The sequence below is a fragment of the Bufo bufo genome, chromosome 4 (assembly GCF_905171765.1).
Source record: "Bufo bufo chromosome 4, aBufBuf1.1, whole genome shotgun sequence".
Lineage (NCBI taxonomy): Eukaryota > Metazoa > Chordata > Amphibia > Anura > Bufonidae > Bufo > Bufo bufo.
Window position 1 is genome coordinate 583,341,754 of NC_053392.1, and position 14,903 is coordinate 583,356,656.

General features: G+C 47.4%; 1 protein-coding gene across 4 annotated transcripts in view; it reads left to right on the top strand.

Annotated features, from left to right (window-relative positions):
* Window positions 1-634: 634 nt before the first annotated feature.
* LOC120999496 (putative deoxyribonuclease tatdn3-A) overlaps window positions 635-14,903 on the top strand; it is a 36,682-nt gene continuing 22,413 nt past the window's right edge. The window contains exons 1-7 of one of the 4 annotated variants that reach the window (XM_040430411.1): window positions 635-835; window positions 5,033-5,065; window positions 6,407-6,480; window positions 9,754-9,835; window positions 10,772-10,834; window positions 11,448-11,637; window positions 12,416-12,471. In XM_040430411.1, the coding sequence (XP_040286345.1) occupies window positions 779-835; window positions 5,033-5,065; window positions 6,407-6,480; window positions 9,754-9,835; window positions 10,772-10,834; window positions 11,448-11,637; window positions 12,416-12,471 (555 nt within the window). In that variant the 5' untranslated portion in view covers window positions 635-778. The remainder of the gene's footprint in view (window positions 836-5,032; window positions 5,066-6,406; window positions 6,481-9,753; window positions 9,836-10,771; window positions 10,835-11,447; window positions 11,638-12,415; window positions 12,472-14,903) is intronic. The other 3 variants (XR_005778540.1, XM_040430410.1, XM_040430409.1) reach the window with 3 other exon arrangements.

Below are 14,903 nucleotides of genomic sequence, written 5' to 3' on the forward strand. Positions count from 1 at the left end.
TTGACAGTCACCCTCCACAGAGCCTTCTCTTGACAGTTACCCTCCACAGAGCCTTCTCTTGACAGTTACCCTCCACAGAGCCTTCTCTTGACAGTCACCCTCCACAGAGCCTTCTCTTGACAGTCACCCTCCACAGAGCCTTCTCTTGACAGTCACCCTCCACAGAGCCTTCTCTTGACAGTCACCCTCCACAGAGCCTTCTCTTGACAGTCACCCTCCACAGAGCCTTCTCTTGACAGTCACCCTCCACAGAGCCTTCTCTTGACAGTCACCCTCCACAGAGCCTTCTCTTGACAGTCACCCTCCACAGAGCCTTCTCTTGACAGTCACCCTCCACAGAGCCTTCTCTTGACAGTCACCCTCCACAGAGCCTTCTCTTGACAGTTACCCTCCACAGAGCCTTCTCTTGACAGTCACCCTCCACAGAGCCTTCTCTTGGCAGTCACCCTCCACAGAGCCTTCTCTTGGCAGTCACCCTCCACAGAGCCTTCTCTTGGCAGTCACCCTCCACAGAGCCTTCTCTTGGCAGTCACCCTCCACAGAGCCTTCTCTTGGCAGTCACCCTCCACAGAGCCTTCTCTTGACAGTTACCCTCCACAGAGCCTTCTCTTGACAGTCACCCTCCACAGAGCCTTCTCTTGGCAGTCACCCTCCACAGAGCCTTCTCTTGGCAGTCACCCCTGTGCAGCTGTGAAATTGAAAGCTCCGCCCATTGGATCCATTAGTCCCGCCCACTGCATGAGTGACTGAGGGGAAGGGCCGCCCGGTGTGTACAGGAATGGTCGGGGGTTATGTGGACTGTCACTGCCATATGACAGCCGAGGAGTTCGCACAGGTAATGGATCTCTGAGGTGTTATTATGTGCTCTCCTCACAGACTCCTCGCACTGGTCTATAGACCGACAGAAAACATAGACATATATGACCGACAGAAAACACGTCCCTGTAGTTACCGAGAGCGGCGGCCATTTTCTTGGAGACCAATAGCTGGAGACGTTCGATGTTTGTTCTCTAGTGATTTGATTTTCCTCATATTTTCCTGTAGTATTACAATGTATAAGTAACATACATGGACTAATACACGTGATACACTACATACATGAAGTGTGCTATATGTTTAGCTGAAAGTCTATGGGAAATGTGGATGTTTTTTCCTACTTTTTTGTCGTTTATGCTGGAGCCTCTGGCATTTTTTTTCTCTATAGTCGAAAAAAACTGTGAAGAAAACGCCAGTGGATAGACAGACTGGGGAAGATTTATCAAAACTGGTGTAAAGTAGAACTGGCCTAGTTGCCCATAGCAACCAATCAGATTCCACCTTTCATTTCTCACGGCTCCTTTGGAAAATGAAAGGTGGAATCTGATTGGTTGCAATGGGAAACTAATCCACCGTTGTCGGCCATGGCCTGCAGTTCAGCCCGCAATAAGCGGGCACCGGCCGTGTGCTCCCTGCATCACGGATGCGGACCCATTCAGTTCAATGGATCCGCAATCCAGATCTGCGGTGCGGAACGGAGGCACGGAACCCCACGGAAGAACTACGGAGTGCTGCACTGCAAAAAAATAGAACTTGTATTTTTTCACAGTGCAGACAGATCACGGACCCAAAAGTTGAATAGGCCTGAATCCTTTGCGGCAGCCGCACGGATGGTGCCTGTGCAAGAGTACTTAAGGGCTCATGCACGCGAACATACTTCGTTTCCATGTCCGTTCCGTTTTATTTGTGGACGGTATGCGGAACCATTCATTTCAATAGGTCCGCAAAAAAAAAAAAGTTAATTACTCCGTGTGCATTCCGTTTCCGTATGTCCTTTCCGCAATTACGCATTACGGACAAGGATAGGACTGTTCTATTAGGGGTCAGCTGTTCCGTTTTGCAAAATACGGTATGCACACGTCATCCGTATTTTTTGCGGACCGCAAAATACATACGTTCATGTGCATGAGCCCTAAAACCAGTTTGATAAATCTTCCCCACTTGTAAAAAAAAAAAAAACATGCAGGTGCCTTATAAAAACGGCATGACTAAGGGCTCATCCACACGAACATGTGCCGGCCAGGCCTGTGCTGTGGAACGCAAATTTCGGTCCGTGATGCACTGGCACCAAACATAGGGCCGCCGTATGCGGACGCATGACGCATTCACTTAAATGAAGTCCGTGATCCGCGTCCGACGGTCCACACCACAAAAAAGTAGTGCACGCCCTACTTTTTTTTGCTGTGCGGAGGCACGGACAGAAACCCCACAGAAGTGAATGGGTCCACATCCGTGATGTGGTGCACAAACGGCCGGTGCCCGTATATTGCAGACCCGCTGTTTGCAGGCCGCAATACGGGCGCCGCCGGGCAACAGCCATGTGCATGAGCCCTTCTTGTGTAGTTTTCTTTACAGTCACGGGTGTGGATAAACATGCAGATGATCCACACAAATTTCTGTGCGACTGAAAAACGCATGTGTTACTTGCGGTTTTGGGTGCGGATTTGATGCAGTTTGGCGCAGATCTCACCCTTCCTTTGAAAAGGATGAAATCCGCCCCAAAAATCCCAAACATAATTGACACGCTGCGGATTTCTAATGCCGCACGGAAGGTCAATTACGCTACGTTTTTTTATGAATTAGAATCTGCCCGAAAAAAAACATGCGTAATCCACAAATAGCTGCGCAGGTGGCCTAAGGGTATATGTACTCGGTGCATATCCAGTGTGGATTTTTCCTGCAGATTTTTGGCAGTGTAGTTTATGCAGATTTTCTGCACAGATGAAGTTTTCACTGCATTTCCGCACCAATATCCACATGTGTTAGGGCTCCTGCCCACGAGCGTAATAGCTCCGCGCCCGTTCTGTGGTCCGCAGTGCACGGGCACTGGCCGCGTGCCCTCCAGGCTGCAGATGTGGACCCATTGACTTAAATGGGTCCGCGATCCGCATCATACCCACAAAGATTGAACATGTTCTATCTTTTTGTGGTGCAGAGACGTGGGCCCTGAAAGCCCACGGAAGCGCCTCGTAGTGTTTCCCTGGGCGTCCGATCCGTACCTCCACTCTGCAGAAGATAGGTGACGTCCTATCTTCAGTCGTATCTTGCATACATTGCGGACCGTAAACGGCGGGTCCGCAATGTACGGGCACTGGTCGTGTGCGCTCCATGCTGTGGATGATGCGGACCCATTGGGGGAGATTTATTAAAACTGGTGCAACCAATCAGATTCCACCTTTGATTTTTCAGAGCTCCTTTGGAAAATGAAAGACTCCCTCTGATTGGTTGCTATGGCCAACTAAGCCACTTTTACTTTGCACCAGTTTTGCTAAATCTCCCCCAATGGAGTGCACACGACCAGTGCCCTTACGTCGCGGACCCGCCGTTTACGGTCCGCTATGTATGCAAGATACGACTGAAGATAGGACGTCACCTATCTTCTGCTTCTTGACATTCACACCGCAGGTCAATTTCTGTGCAGCAGATTTCTGCACCGTGTACGTGAGATCTGAAAATCTCATCTACTTAGCTGGTACCGTATAAGGCCTCTTGCACACGAACATGTGCTGCCCGTTCCCGTATTGCAGACCGCATTTGCCGATCCGCAATACACGGGCACCGTTCCGTGGGCATTCCGCATCACGGATGCGGACCCATTCACTTCAATGGGTCAGCAAATCCGGAGATGCGGAACGGAAGCACGAGACGGAACCCTACGGAAGCACTACGGAGTGCTTCCGTGGGGTTTCGTCCCTTACTTCCATTCCGCAAAAAGATAGAACATGTCCTATCTTTTTGCGGAACGGGGCGGATTGCGGACCCATTAAAATAAATGGGTTGGTTATCCGCTGCGGCTGCCCCACGGTCGGTGTTCGTGCATTGCGGCCCACGTGCTGCGGATTTTGCACTCGAAAATCCGTGCAGAAAGGCTGTGAATAATATGCAGTGTGTGAATGTAGCCTTATCCGTGACTTTCATGTCATGTACATGGTGCCGAAATCGACCTGTGGTGAAGTTTTTTAAATCCGTAGCATGTCATATGTTTGTGCAGATCTTCAGTGCTGATTTCACCCTTTGTAATGCAACGGGTGAGATCTGGAGAAAATTATTTGCGTCAAAATCCGTAAGTAACGCATGCAGATTTGGTGAGAAAACAGAGCAAAAAATGCGCGTGGAAACTCCACGTAAACTTCACTGCCGTTAGCATGTGCCCTCATCCCATACTATAAGTAGATCACTGAAGGTCGGGTAATACCGTTATTCAGTACACAGCAGTGCATCCGGAGCAGTGCTCAGCATGTGAACTTGTATTTTTTACTAAGGCCTCATGCACACGACCATATGTATTTTGCGGTCCCCAAAAAATATGGATGACGTCCGTGTGCATTCCGTATTTTGCGGAACGGAACAGCTGGCCCCTAATAGAATAGTCCTATCCTTGTCCGTAATAATAGGACAATAATAGGACATGTTCTATTTTTTGGCGGAACGTAAATACGGACATACAGAAACGGAATGCACACAGAGTTCATTGAAATGAATGGTTCCGTATATGGTCTGCAAAGAAAACCGGAACGGACACAGAAAGAAAATACGTTCTTGTGCATGAGGCCTAAGGAGAAGCTGAGAGGAAAAGAAACATGAAATATCCGCGGATCTGATCCGTTGTCCGTGTTCTCGGTAATGTCCCAGAAGCTCAGAGGTCACTGCAGGCGTCCTTGTCATTCATCCCTCTGGCCGCGCGAGTACGTTCACGATGGTCACGTATTTCTTTGAAGCCAGAAAATGATCCAGTAAACCTATATACACTTAAAGGGGTGGCTAGGATATGCCTTTAAAGTCAGATAGGTACGGATCCCACCTCTGAGACCCTCACCTATCTGCAGAACAGGCCCTCAAAGTGCAGGTGCGAGGGTTCTCTCCATCCACTGCTATGGGAGTGGAAGTCTTATAGCGGTGAGTGGAGGGTGGCAGCACATGAGCCCGTTCTGAATATACGTGCGGGTCCCAGAGGTGCCTGACTTTCATATCCTAACACAAGTATTTGCATTTGCAGGATACAGCGGATATACTGGAAAGATCAAGAAAGGTAGGTAGAGCCTGTGTTTTCTTGTATTTAAAGGGGTATTCCATTTTCAGCAAATAAATATTATTTTTGTTGCATAATAAAAAGTTATACAATTTTTCAATATACTTTAGACGCTTTCTTCCATTTATGAGTTTCACATTCTACCTTTTTAACTGCGTCTCTCCATCTTTTCCTTCATCACTGCGGCATAGTGTCTGAAGAAGGCCTGCGTGCCGAAACGTAACATGAATATTGCCGCATGTTTAAGGGGACATACCCATATTTTCACCCAGGCAGCCCCCCTGATGCTAGCATTGGAGCATCTCATGCGCCGATGCGTTCCCTTGCCCTGCGCTAGATCGCGCAGGGCACGGGCTCTTTTGTTTACTGACTAGTGCAGCGCTAAAGCCCGCCCAACAGTGCTGGTGATATCACCGGGCTTCCTGGCAGCCCCATGGAGAGCCTAGTTCGTCACCGGAACTCCTGAAAATGCCTTTGCCCTGCGCGATTTAGTGCAGGGCAAAAGAGAGCATCGGAGCATAAGGCTACTTTCACACTAGCGGCAGGACGGATCCATGTCTGATCTGTCCTGCCGCTATTTCGCTGTGCTGCCGGACCGCCGCTCTGTCCCCATTGACTATAATAGGGACAGGGGTGGAGTTCCGGCGCAGCACGGCAGTGCACGGCGAGAGGCCGCCGGACTAAAAGTACTGCATGTCCGACTTTTTAGTCCGGCGGTCTCTCGCCGTGATGCGCCGGAGCTCTGCCCCCGTCCCCATTATAGTCAATGGGGACGGAGCCGCGGCAGGACGGATCCGACATGGGCAACAGCCTGTCGGATCCGTCCTGCCGCTAGTGTGATAGTACCGTAAACTGCTCCGATGCTCAAGTCAGGGGGGCTGCCTGGGTGAAAATGGAGGTATGGACAACCCCTTTAAATAATAAAAATCTCTACTATCAAGAGCAAAAGGTCTAACGCTGTAGTTGTATTCATCATTATAATAAAAAGTTAGACCATTTTTCAATATACTTTCTGCATCAATGCCTAATGGTTTTTCAAAATCTCTGCTTGCTGTTTTTTCTCTAGGAACCTTTGTTGATTGTTTCCATTGGAGCATGGCACGGTACAGTGCAGTTATCAGAGCTGTGTCCTGTAATGAGCCATGCATCTACATGTACATTTATCCAACAGCGGTTACTATTCAGTGACAGCAAGCAGAGATTGTTTTAAATGGGAGGAATCGATACATAAATTATGCTGGAAAATTGTATAACTCCGAATTATACAAGGTATAACATTTAATTGCTAAAAGCGGAGTAGCCCTTTAAGAGCTCAGTTTTCTGGATTGCTGTCTTTTCCAGGCAGGAGTCCGGGCTCTTGTATCGGTAACAGAACACGCCGGAGAGCTGGAAAGTCTTCTACGTCTTTCAGAAAGGTTTGTTTCTTGTCTTAGCAATCAAAACTTTTTGTTTCAAGTCTTCAACGTGTTTCTGATTTTTGCTTGTCAGTGAATGGAAACACGATTCACATTTAGTGGTTGAAATCTTGTATAGACCGAATACTGTGTAGATGTAATAATAATAATGTGAGCTAAATATTCTGGACTCCAAACTGATACATTTTACCTTCACTGATACATTGTAGCAAACGGTCAGGACAGGAGAGAGATGTGTGCTGCTGGTGTATTTAACTCAAAGAGGATTGCCTTGACTGGATTTAAAGGGGTGGTGCAAAGTTATTAATGTATCCTTTAGGCCTCATGCACACGACCGTTGTGTGTTTTGCGGTCCGCAAATTGCGGATCCGCAAAACACGGATGGCGTCCGCGTGCGTTCCGTAATTTGCGGAACGGCACGGACAGCCATTGATATAACTGCCTATTCTTGTCCGCAAAACGGACAAGAATAGGACAGGTTATATTTTTTCTGCGGACCACGGAACGGAGCAACGGATGCGGACAGCACAAGGAGTGCTCTCCGCATCTTTTGCGGCCACATTGAAGTGAAGTGAATGGGTCCACATCCAAGCTGCAAAAACTGCGGCTCAGATGCGGACCAAAAATAACGGTCATGTGCATGAGGCCTAATGCTCAGGATAGGGGGATAAACATCTGATCGATGGGGGTCCCACCACAGATCACTAGAACGGGGGTCCTGTTCCACCAAATGAAAGGAAGGTCAGGTTTACGCATGGCCACTGTGGCGCTATTCTTTCTCTATGGGACTGCTGGAGGTAGATGAGTATACTACTCTAAATTTAAAGAGGTGTTACCAGTATCAGCTGCATCTGACTCTGTCCAATCAGTGCTGCCAATGTCAGACTGTGCAAGGACACGCCCCCCCCCCCCCCCCAACTGGTAGCACCCATCTGTACCTTTACTGCAAGCTGCCAGCAATGAATTCATAACGTCTAGTAGGAATAACAAAGGAATGGCACAGCATAGAGTCATAAGAATAGATACTCCAGAATTGTTATTACACGGGGAATACGAGTAGTTACTCAAAACAGACATGTCAGGAGAGGTGACAGCTCCTCTTTAAAGGGGTTCTCCGGGAATTAAGAAAGAAAATTACTGAAAATGCTTAAATATTACTTTATTATAAATATATTCCCAAATACATTTCATTTGTTATAATGGCTCATTTTGTCTGGGGAGCAATCATTAGAAGAAATAAAATTGCCGCTGTCCTATTAATACACACAAAACCTGTCCTAATCACACAGGACAAGTAACTTCACAACACTGAGCTAAAGAGCTGCCTCATCCTCCTCTCTGCTTTGTTTGTCAGGAATCATGATCCTGAATAAAGCTGATAAGATCTTCAGCTGAATCTCTGTAGGAATGGCGTTCATGAAGAGACATGAAGTACAGAGAGGACGGACAGGACAGACTGTGGTAATGGAGACTGCATATAAGTGCTGCTGCTCATTAGCCACATCCCCACCCTCTACTTCATGTCTCCTCATGAACTCCATTACTACAGAGATTCAGCTTAAGATCTTATCAGCTGTATTTAGGATCATAATCCCTGACAAGCAGAGAGGAGGATGAGGCAGCTCTTTAGCTCAGTGTTGGAAGTAACTTGTCCTCCTGTGTGATTAGGATAGGTTCTGTGTGCACTAATAGGACGGCGTGGCCATTTTATTTCTCCTAATGACAAAACGTACCATTATAACTAATGAAAGGTATTTGGGAATATATTTTTAATGAAGTAATATCTTCAGTAGTTTTATTTTCTTAATTCCCGGAGAACCCTTTAACTCTCATGGTATAACATAATGTTATATAGTATATTACCCCCCACTGTAATTTATAAGACTATTACAAGTCACTAAGGAGTTCTGGCACCATATAGAGGCACGGGGCTGAGTATATTATATAGGTCACAGAACCAGAGGTGGCTTCTAATAGCTGTCATTTAGAGAAGGTGGGGATGTGGATAATGAGCAGCAGCTCTTGTATGCAGTCTCCATTACCACAGTCTGTCCTGTCCGTCCTATCAGTACTTCATGTCTCCTCATGGACTCCATTCCTACAGAGATTCAACTGAAGATCTTCTCAGCTGTATTCAGGATCATAATCCCTGACAAGCAGAGAAGAGGATGAGGCAGCTCTTTAGCTCAGTGTTGTGAAGAAACTTATTGTCCTGTGTGATTAGGACAGGTTTTGTGTGTACTAATAGGACGGCGGTCATTTTATTTCTCCTAATAATTGCTCCCCAGACAAAACGAGCTAATTTAACTAATGAAAGGTATTTGGGAATATACCATGTTTTTCAGACTATAAGACACTTGTGCAGTGCATCTTATAGTCCGAATGCTAATGACCGCTTCCATTTCATCAGCATGCGGGAGGCACGGGTTGGTGAGGGCAGCGCGGCACTGGCTGTACTCGCCCTCCCTGGTCTTCTTCTGGGTCCCACTGTGCACTATGTGCTGTGCGACATCAGGTCACAGTGCACAGCAGGAGCCGGAAGAAGAGATGCCGGGAGCAGTGAGTCCTGGATCTGCAGCTCCGTCCACGGCAAGAAAGTTACGTTTATTTATTTTTTTGTAGTCTGATGGGAGCTGGGGGGTTTGATGGAGAGCTGATTTGAGTCTGATGGGTGTCTGATCTGGGGCTGGGGTGTCCATACTGAGTCTGATTGGAGGTCTGATCTGAGTCTCATTGGAGGCTAATCTGAGGGTGATGGAGGTTAGGGGTCTGGTCTGAGGCTGATGGAGGTTGGGCGGTTTTATCTGAGGCTGATGGAGCTTGGGTGTCTGATTTTGGGGTCTGATGAGGACTGAGGGTCTGATCTGAGGTCTGATGAAGAATGGGATCTGATTGGGGGGTCTGCTCTGAGGTCTGAATTTTTTTTTTTTTCTTATTTTCCTCCACATCCTAGGTGCATCTTATAGTCCAATAAACGGTTTTATAATAAAGTAATATATAAGTATTTTCATTCTCTTAATTCCGGGAGAACCCCTTTAAGGTGGCCATACACCTTCAATTGCTGTCAACCGAACACTCGTGCAGCTGACAGCTATTATTTCGGACAACCCCCCCTCCCCATACACATGCACACTTGACACCTGCCAAAACTGAACTTTTAATCTCCAACTGGATTGACTTGCCATCGCCTGCAGATCGCCAGACCCCCCATTAGTGTGTGTTATACCCTAGATATTTATTACACAGAAACATTTAGGTATTTTCCATTTCCAGGTACCCCAATTATGTTATGCCGTGTTTTGGCGTGCATCCTATCCAGAGTAAAGCAGAAGGGTATCGCAGTGTGACACTGCAGGTAAGCAGCTAGACCTTGATCTCGTATCTTTGCATGTTAAAAAAAAGCCTCAGTTTCCATCTTTTCCTGCAAAATGCAAATAATGGAAAGTGTTGATGCCTGGTGGTGCCGTGCAGAAGGTCTCCAAATTGGTCAGCATCAGACCTGGAGCAACAGTGTCAAACAGACCAACGACAGAGCCCTTTTATTCTAGAAATCTAGTGGTCCGAGGTCACAGACTTCACTAATGTGTTCAGTGTGATTGTCACGGTCCCTCAGGTGACTGGTGTCAGGAGAACAGCCTCCTTGATTTCTCTTTATTCGGTGTTGATAGGGTTAATGACCACTTCCCTTTTCTCAGCTGTTGCTCAGTGGTCATCACTTCCACCCTTTATAGTCTGACCCCACCCTTCTGACTATGCAATAGATAGCTTCATTTGGGTTTGGCTGAGCTGGTGTGAAGTCGTCTCTGGTGTTCCTGTTCTTCAATCTCTACAGAAGTTAAGTGTCACGTTTGTTTGTGTTTGTTATATTCCCTGTTGTTGTATCTGGGCCTGAGACAGAGACTTCCATTCGTCCATCTGGGGAGGAACGGGTTGTCTCTGGTCCAACTTATTCCAGGGCCTTATAGGGAAATCAGGACTTAGGTATCCTGCATATGAATATTCCTACCTTCAAGGTCTATTCATATTGATAGGTAGTCAGAGCCTTGATTAGGGTTGTCTAGGAGGTGAAATCTGCAGCAATGAAGCAGGAAATACCCGCCTCCTATAGGGCTTGACGCAGAAAGTATGTTCCTTTAGAAACTGTATAGACCTCTATTTTCCCCCATAAAAGTCAATGGAGACTGAAAACCCTCCGATATGTGATATGTCAGGTTATCTGTATGTACTGTTACAATAGATTTAACTTTATTTTTTATTTTTTTTACTTTTTAACCCATGGATATAATTGAAGGACCTGGAACCTGTTCTTGAAAAGTTTGAAAAGTACAAAGACCACCTCGTCGGCATTGGAGAAGTAAGGGTTAAATCTCTTTTTTTTTGTCCAGAGTGAAAGAAGAAGAACAGTAGTTGAGAATAATTGATCGTCATTTACACAGAGAAATGTCCCCATCTTTCAAAAAAATAATTACATTTTTCCCAACAATGTAGCCTTCGCTGACATTACTGATTACACACCAGGCTTTTGACGCTGTTATAGTTGCTACCTTCAGTCACCAGTAGGGGGAGCTCACTGCAAACGGATCTCTAATGTATACAGTAACTGCAATACTAGCTGTATAAATTCATATGAAATGAGCTCCCCCTAGTGGTGGCTGCAAGCAGACTGAATAGTAAGAACCCCTCAATACAGATAAATTCGGAAAATGAATCAGAATTTTTGGACATAAAAATGTTGTGGTGGATACTGACTTTAATGAAGTTGTAGTACATTTGGCAGCGCTCTCAATATGAAGTTGGAGCCCATCCTGAATTTCTATGTACAGTCAACAGCTCTTGGGAGATCACCACAACCCCTCCGTTCTAGCAATTAGTGGGGGGCTCAGTGTCGGGATGTATCAGGAAATAGGAAGGGGCGCACATTAACTTATTAAGTTATTTATCCATATTATTCTCTCTCCCCTGTACAGATTGGGTTGGACTTCACGCCCTGGCTCACTCCCACCGCCAAAGAGAGAGAAGAGCAGCTGAAGGTTTTTCAGATGCAACTCGACATTGCAAAACAATTGGACTTACCTGTGTCAGTATACAGCAGACCCAGTGCAAACGCTTCCTCTGAGCTAAGTGTGACTCCAACAGAAGTGAATTGGGAGAGTCGGGGTATGCATGCCCATCTCCCCATTTACCATCTGTCTGGATGAGGCAGCCAGTGGCCATCTCACATATGGGAAGTCAGGGGACTCCTGTTGTGGAGATAGATTTGGTCCCCATCTCTATCAGACATTTATGGCATATCCTGTGGATAAGGTGGGAATACTCCTTAAAGGGGGTATTCCAGGATTTTGATTTTGATTGCCTTGGTAGGTGGGCAACCTGCGGCACTCCAACTGTTGTCAAACTACAACTCCCAGCATGCATATTTGCTCTGCTCTTCTCAGAACTCTCATAGAAATAAATGGAATATGCTGGTAATCGTAATTTCACAATTCCTGGAATGCTACAGGTTGCCCATCCCTGGATAGAGTATCAATATCAGATTGATGGGGGCTCGACACTATCTTTAGCTCCGGTGCCAGAACTACACAGATATGTAGTGGACGGAGCTGTTAACGGCAGCACTGCTTCCATTGAAGTGAATTAGTGAGTTACCAGCTCCGTCCACTACACAATGGACAAAGCTGTGTAATTCTGGTGCTGGAGGTACACCTAAACGCTCGGCTATCGCTGGAATTCCCATAGAAATGAATGGAGAGGCCGCACGCATGTCCGACTGGTCCCTCTGTTCATTTCAGGGGGTACGGGCCCCCGTTCTCGTGATCAGTGGGAGTCCCAGAGGTAGGACCCCCAACGATCTAATGGTTATGTGGATAGGGGTTAACTTAATCTAACCGGAATATCTACTTAAATTCTTAATGCTTAAATATCTTTCTTTCAACAGAAATGTCCATTCTCGTTCAGCTGGAAGACAGACGGTGGCTTTTCTTAAGGAACAAGGTAGGAACATTTTAAGGAAAGCACAGCATCAAATTAATGGACATTCCTAAGCTCCTCTTTCTAAGGCCTCATGCACACGACCGTTTTTTTTTACGGTCCGCAAAAACAGGGTCCGTAGGTCCGTGATCAGTGACCGTTTTTTCGTCCGTGGGTCTTCCTTGATTTTTGGAGGATCCACGGACATGAAAAGACAGTCGTTTTGGTGTCCGCCTGGCCGTGTGGAGCCAAACGGATCCGTCCTGACTTACAATGCAAGTCAATGGGGACGGATCCGTTTGACGTTGACACAATATGGTGCAATTTCAAACTGATCCGTCCCCATTGACTTTCAATGTAAAGTCAGGAGTTAATATACCATAGGATCTGAGTTTTCTCCAATCCGATGGTATATTTTAACTTGAAGCGTCCCCATCACCATGGGAACGCCTCTATGTTAGAATATACTGTCGGATATGAGTTACATCGTGAACCTCATATCCGACAGTATATTCTAACACAGAGGCTTTCCCATAGTGATGGGGACGCTTCTAGTTAGAATATACGACGAACTGTGTACATGAGTGCCCCCTGCTGCCTGGCAGCACCTGATCTTTTACAGGGGGCTGTGATCAGCACAATTAACCCTTCAGGTGCCGCACCCCCCACGCTCCCCAGTTTGAATATCATTGGTGGCCAGCGTGCGGCCTCCCCTCCGTCGGCCCCCCTCTATTGTAATATCATTGGTGGCCAGTGTGCGGCCTCCCCTCCCCCCCTCTATTGTAATATCATTGGTGGCCAGTGTGAGGCCTCCCCTCCCCCGCCCCCCCCTCCGTCTGCCCCCCTCCCCCCCTCTATTGTAATTTTATTGGTGGCCAGTGGGCGGCCTCCCCTCTCCCCCTTCCCCCGCCCGATCATTGGTGGCAGCGGAGATTCCGATCGGTAACCATGGCAACCAGGATGCTACTGCAGGCCTGGTTGCCATGGTTACTTAGCAATATTACAATATTAGAAGCATCACTTCATACTTACCTGCTGGCTTCTGCGATGTGTGTCCGGCCGGGAGCTCCTCCTACTGGTAAGTGACAGATCAATGCGCCGCACAGACCTGTCACTTACCAGTAGGAGGAGCTCCCGGCCGGACACACATCGCAGAAGCCAGCAGGTAAGTATGAAGTGATGCTTCTAATATTGTAATATTGCTAAGTAACCATGGCAACCAGGCCTGCAGTAGCGTCCTGGTTGCCATGGTTACCGATCGGAGCCCCAGAGCGATTAAACTGGGACTCCGATCGGAATCTCCGCTGCCACCAATGATCGGGCGGGGGGGGGAGGCCGCCCACTGGCCACCAATGAAATTACAATAGAGGGGGGGAGGGGGGCAGACGGAGGGGGGGGCGGGGGAGGGGAGGCCGCACACTGGCCACCAATGATATTACAATAGAGGGGGGGAGGGGAGGCCGCACACTGGCCACCAATGATATTACAATAGAGGGGGGGAGGGGAGGCCGCACACTGGCCACCAATGATATTACAATAGAGGGGGGGGCAGGGGAGGGGAGGCCGCACACTGGCCACCAATGATATTACAATAGGGGGGGGGGGCCGCACACTGGCCACCAATGATATTCAAACTGGGGAGGGAGGGGGGTCTGCTGCCTGGCAGCCCCTGATCTCTTATAGGGGGCTATGATATGCACAATTAACCCCTTCAGGTGCAGCACCTGAGGGGTTAATTGTGCGGATCACAGCCCCCTGTAAGAGATCGGGTGCTGCCAGGCAGCAGGGGGCAGTCATGTACACAGTTCTCAGTATATTCTAACTAGAAGCGTCCCCATCACTATGGGAACGCCTCTGTGTTAGAATATACTGTCGGATTTGAGTTTTCACGAAGTGAAAACTCATCTCTGAAAAAGCTTTTATGCAGACGGATCTTCGAATCCGTCTGTATGAAAGTAACCTACGGCCACGGATCACGGATGCGGATGCCAATCTTGTGTGCATCCGTGTTCTTTCACAGACCCATTGACTTGAATGGGTCCGTGAACTGTTGTCCGTCAAAAAAATAGGACAGGTCATATTTTTTTGACGGACAGGAAACACGGATCACGGATGCGGCTGCAAAACGGTGCATTTTCCGATTTTTCCACGGACCCATTGAAAGTCAATGGGTCCGCGAAAAAAAACGGAAAACGGCACAACGGCCACGGATGCACACAACGGTCGTGTGCATGAGGCCTAAATGTGATGATATATATCCAGCCTCCCCCCAATACATGCACACTTGACCCATTTTGGCAACCAATATGGCTGCACTTACCGTTTGGACAGAATGGTCACCACAACAAAACAGTAAATTCACTTTAACCCCTTAAGGACCCTGCCCAGGCCATTTTTTGCAAATCTGACATGTTTCACTTTATGTGGTGATCACTTTAAAACGCTTTTACTTAACC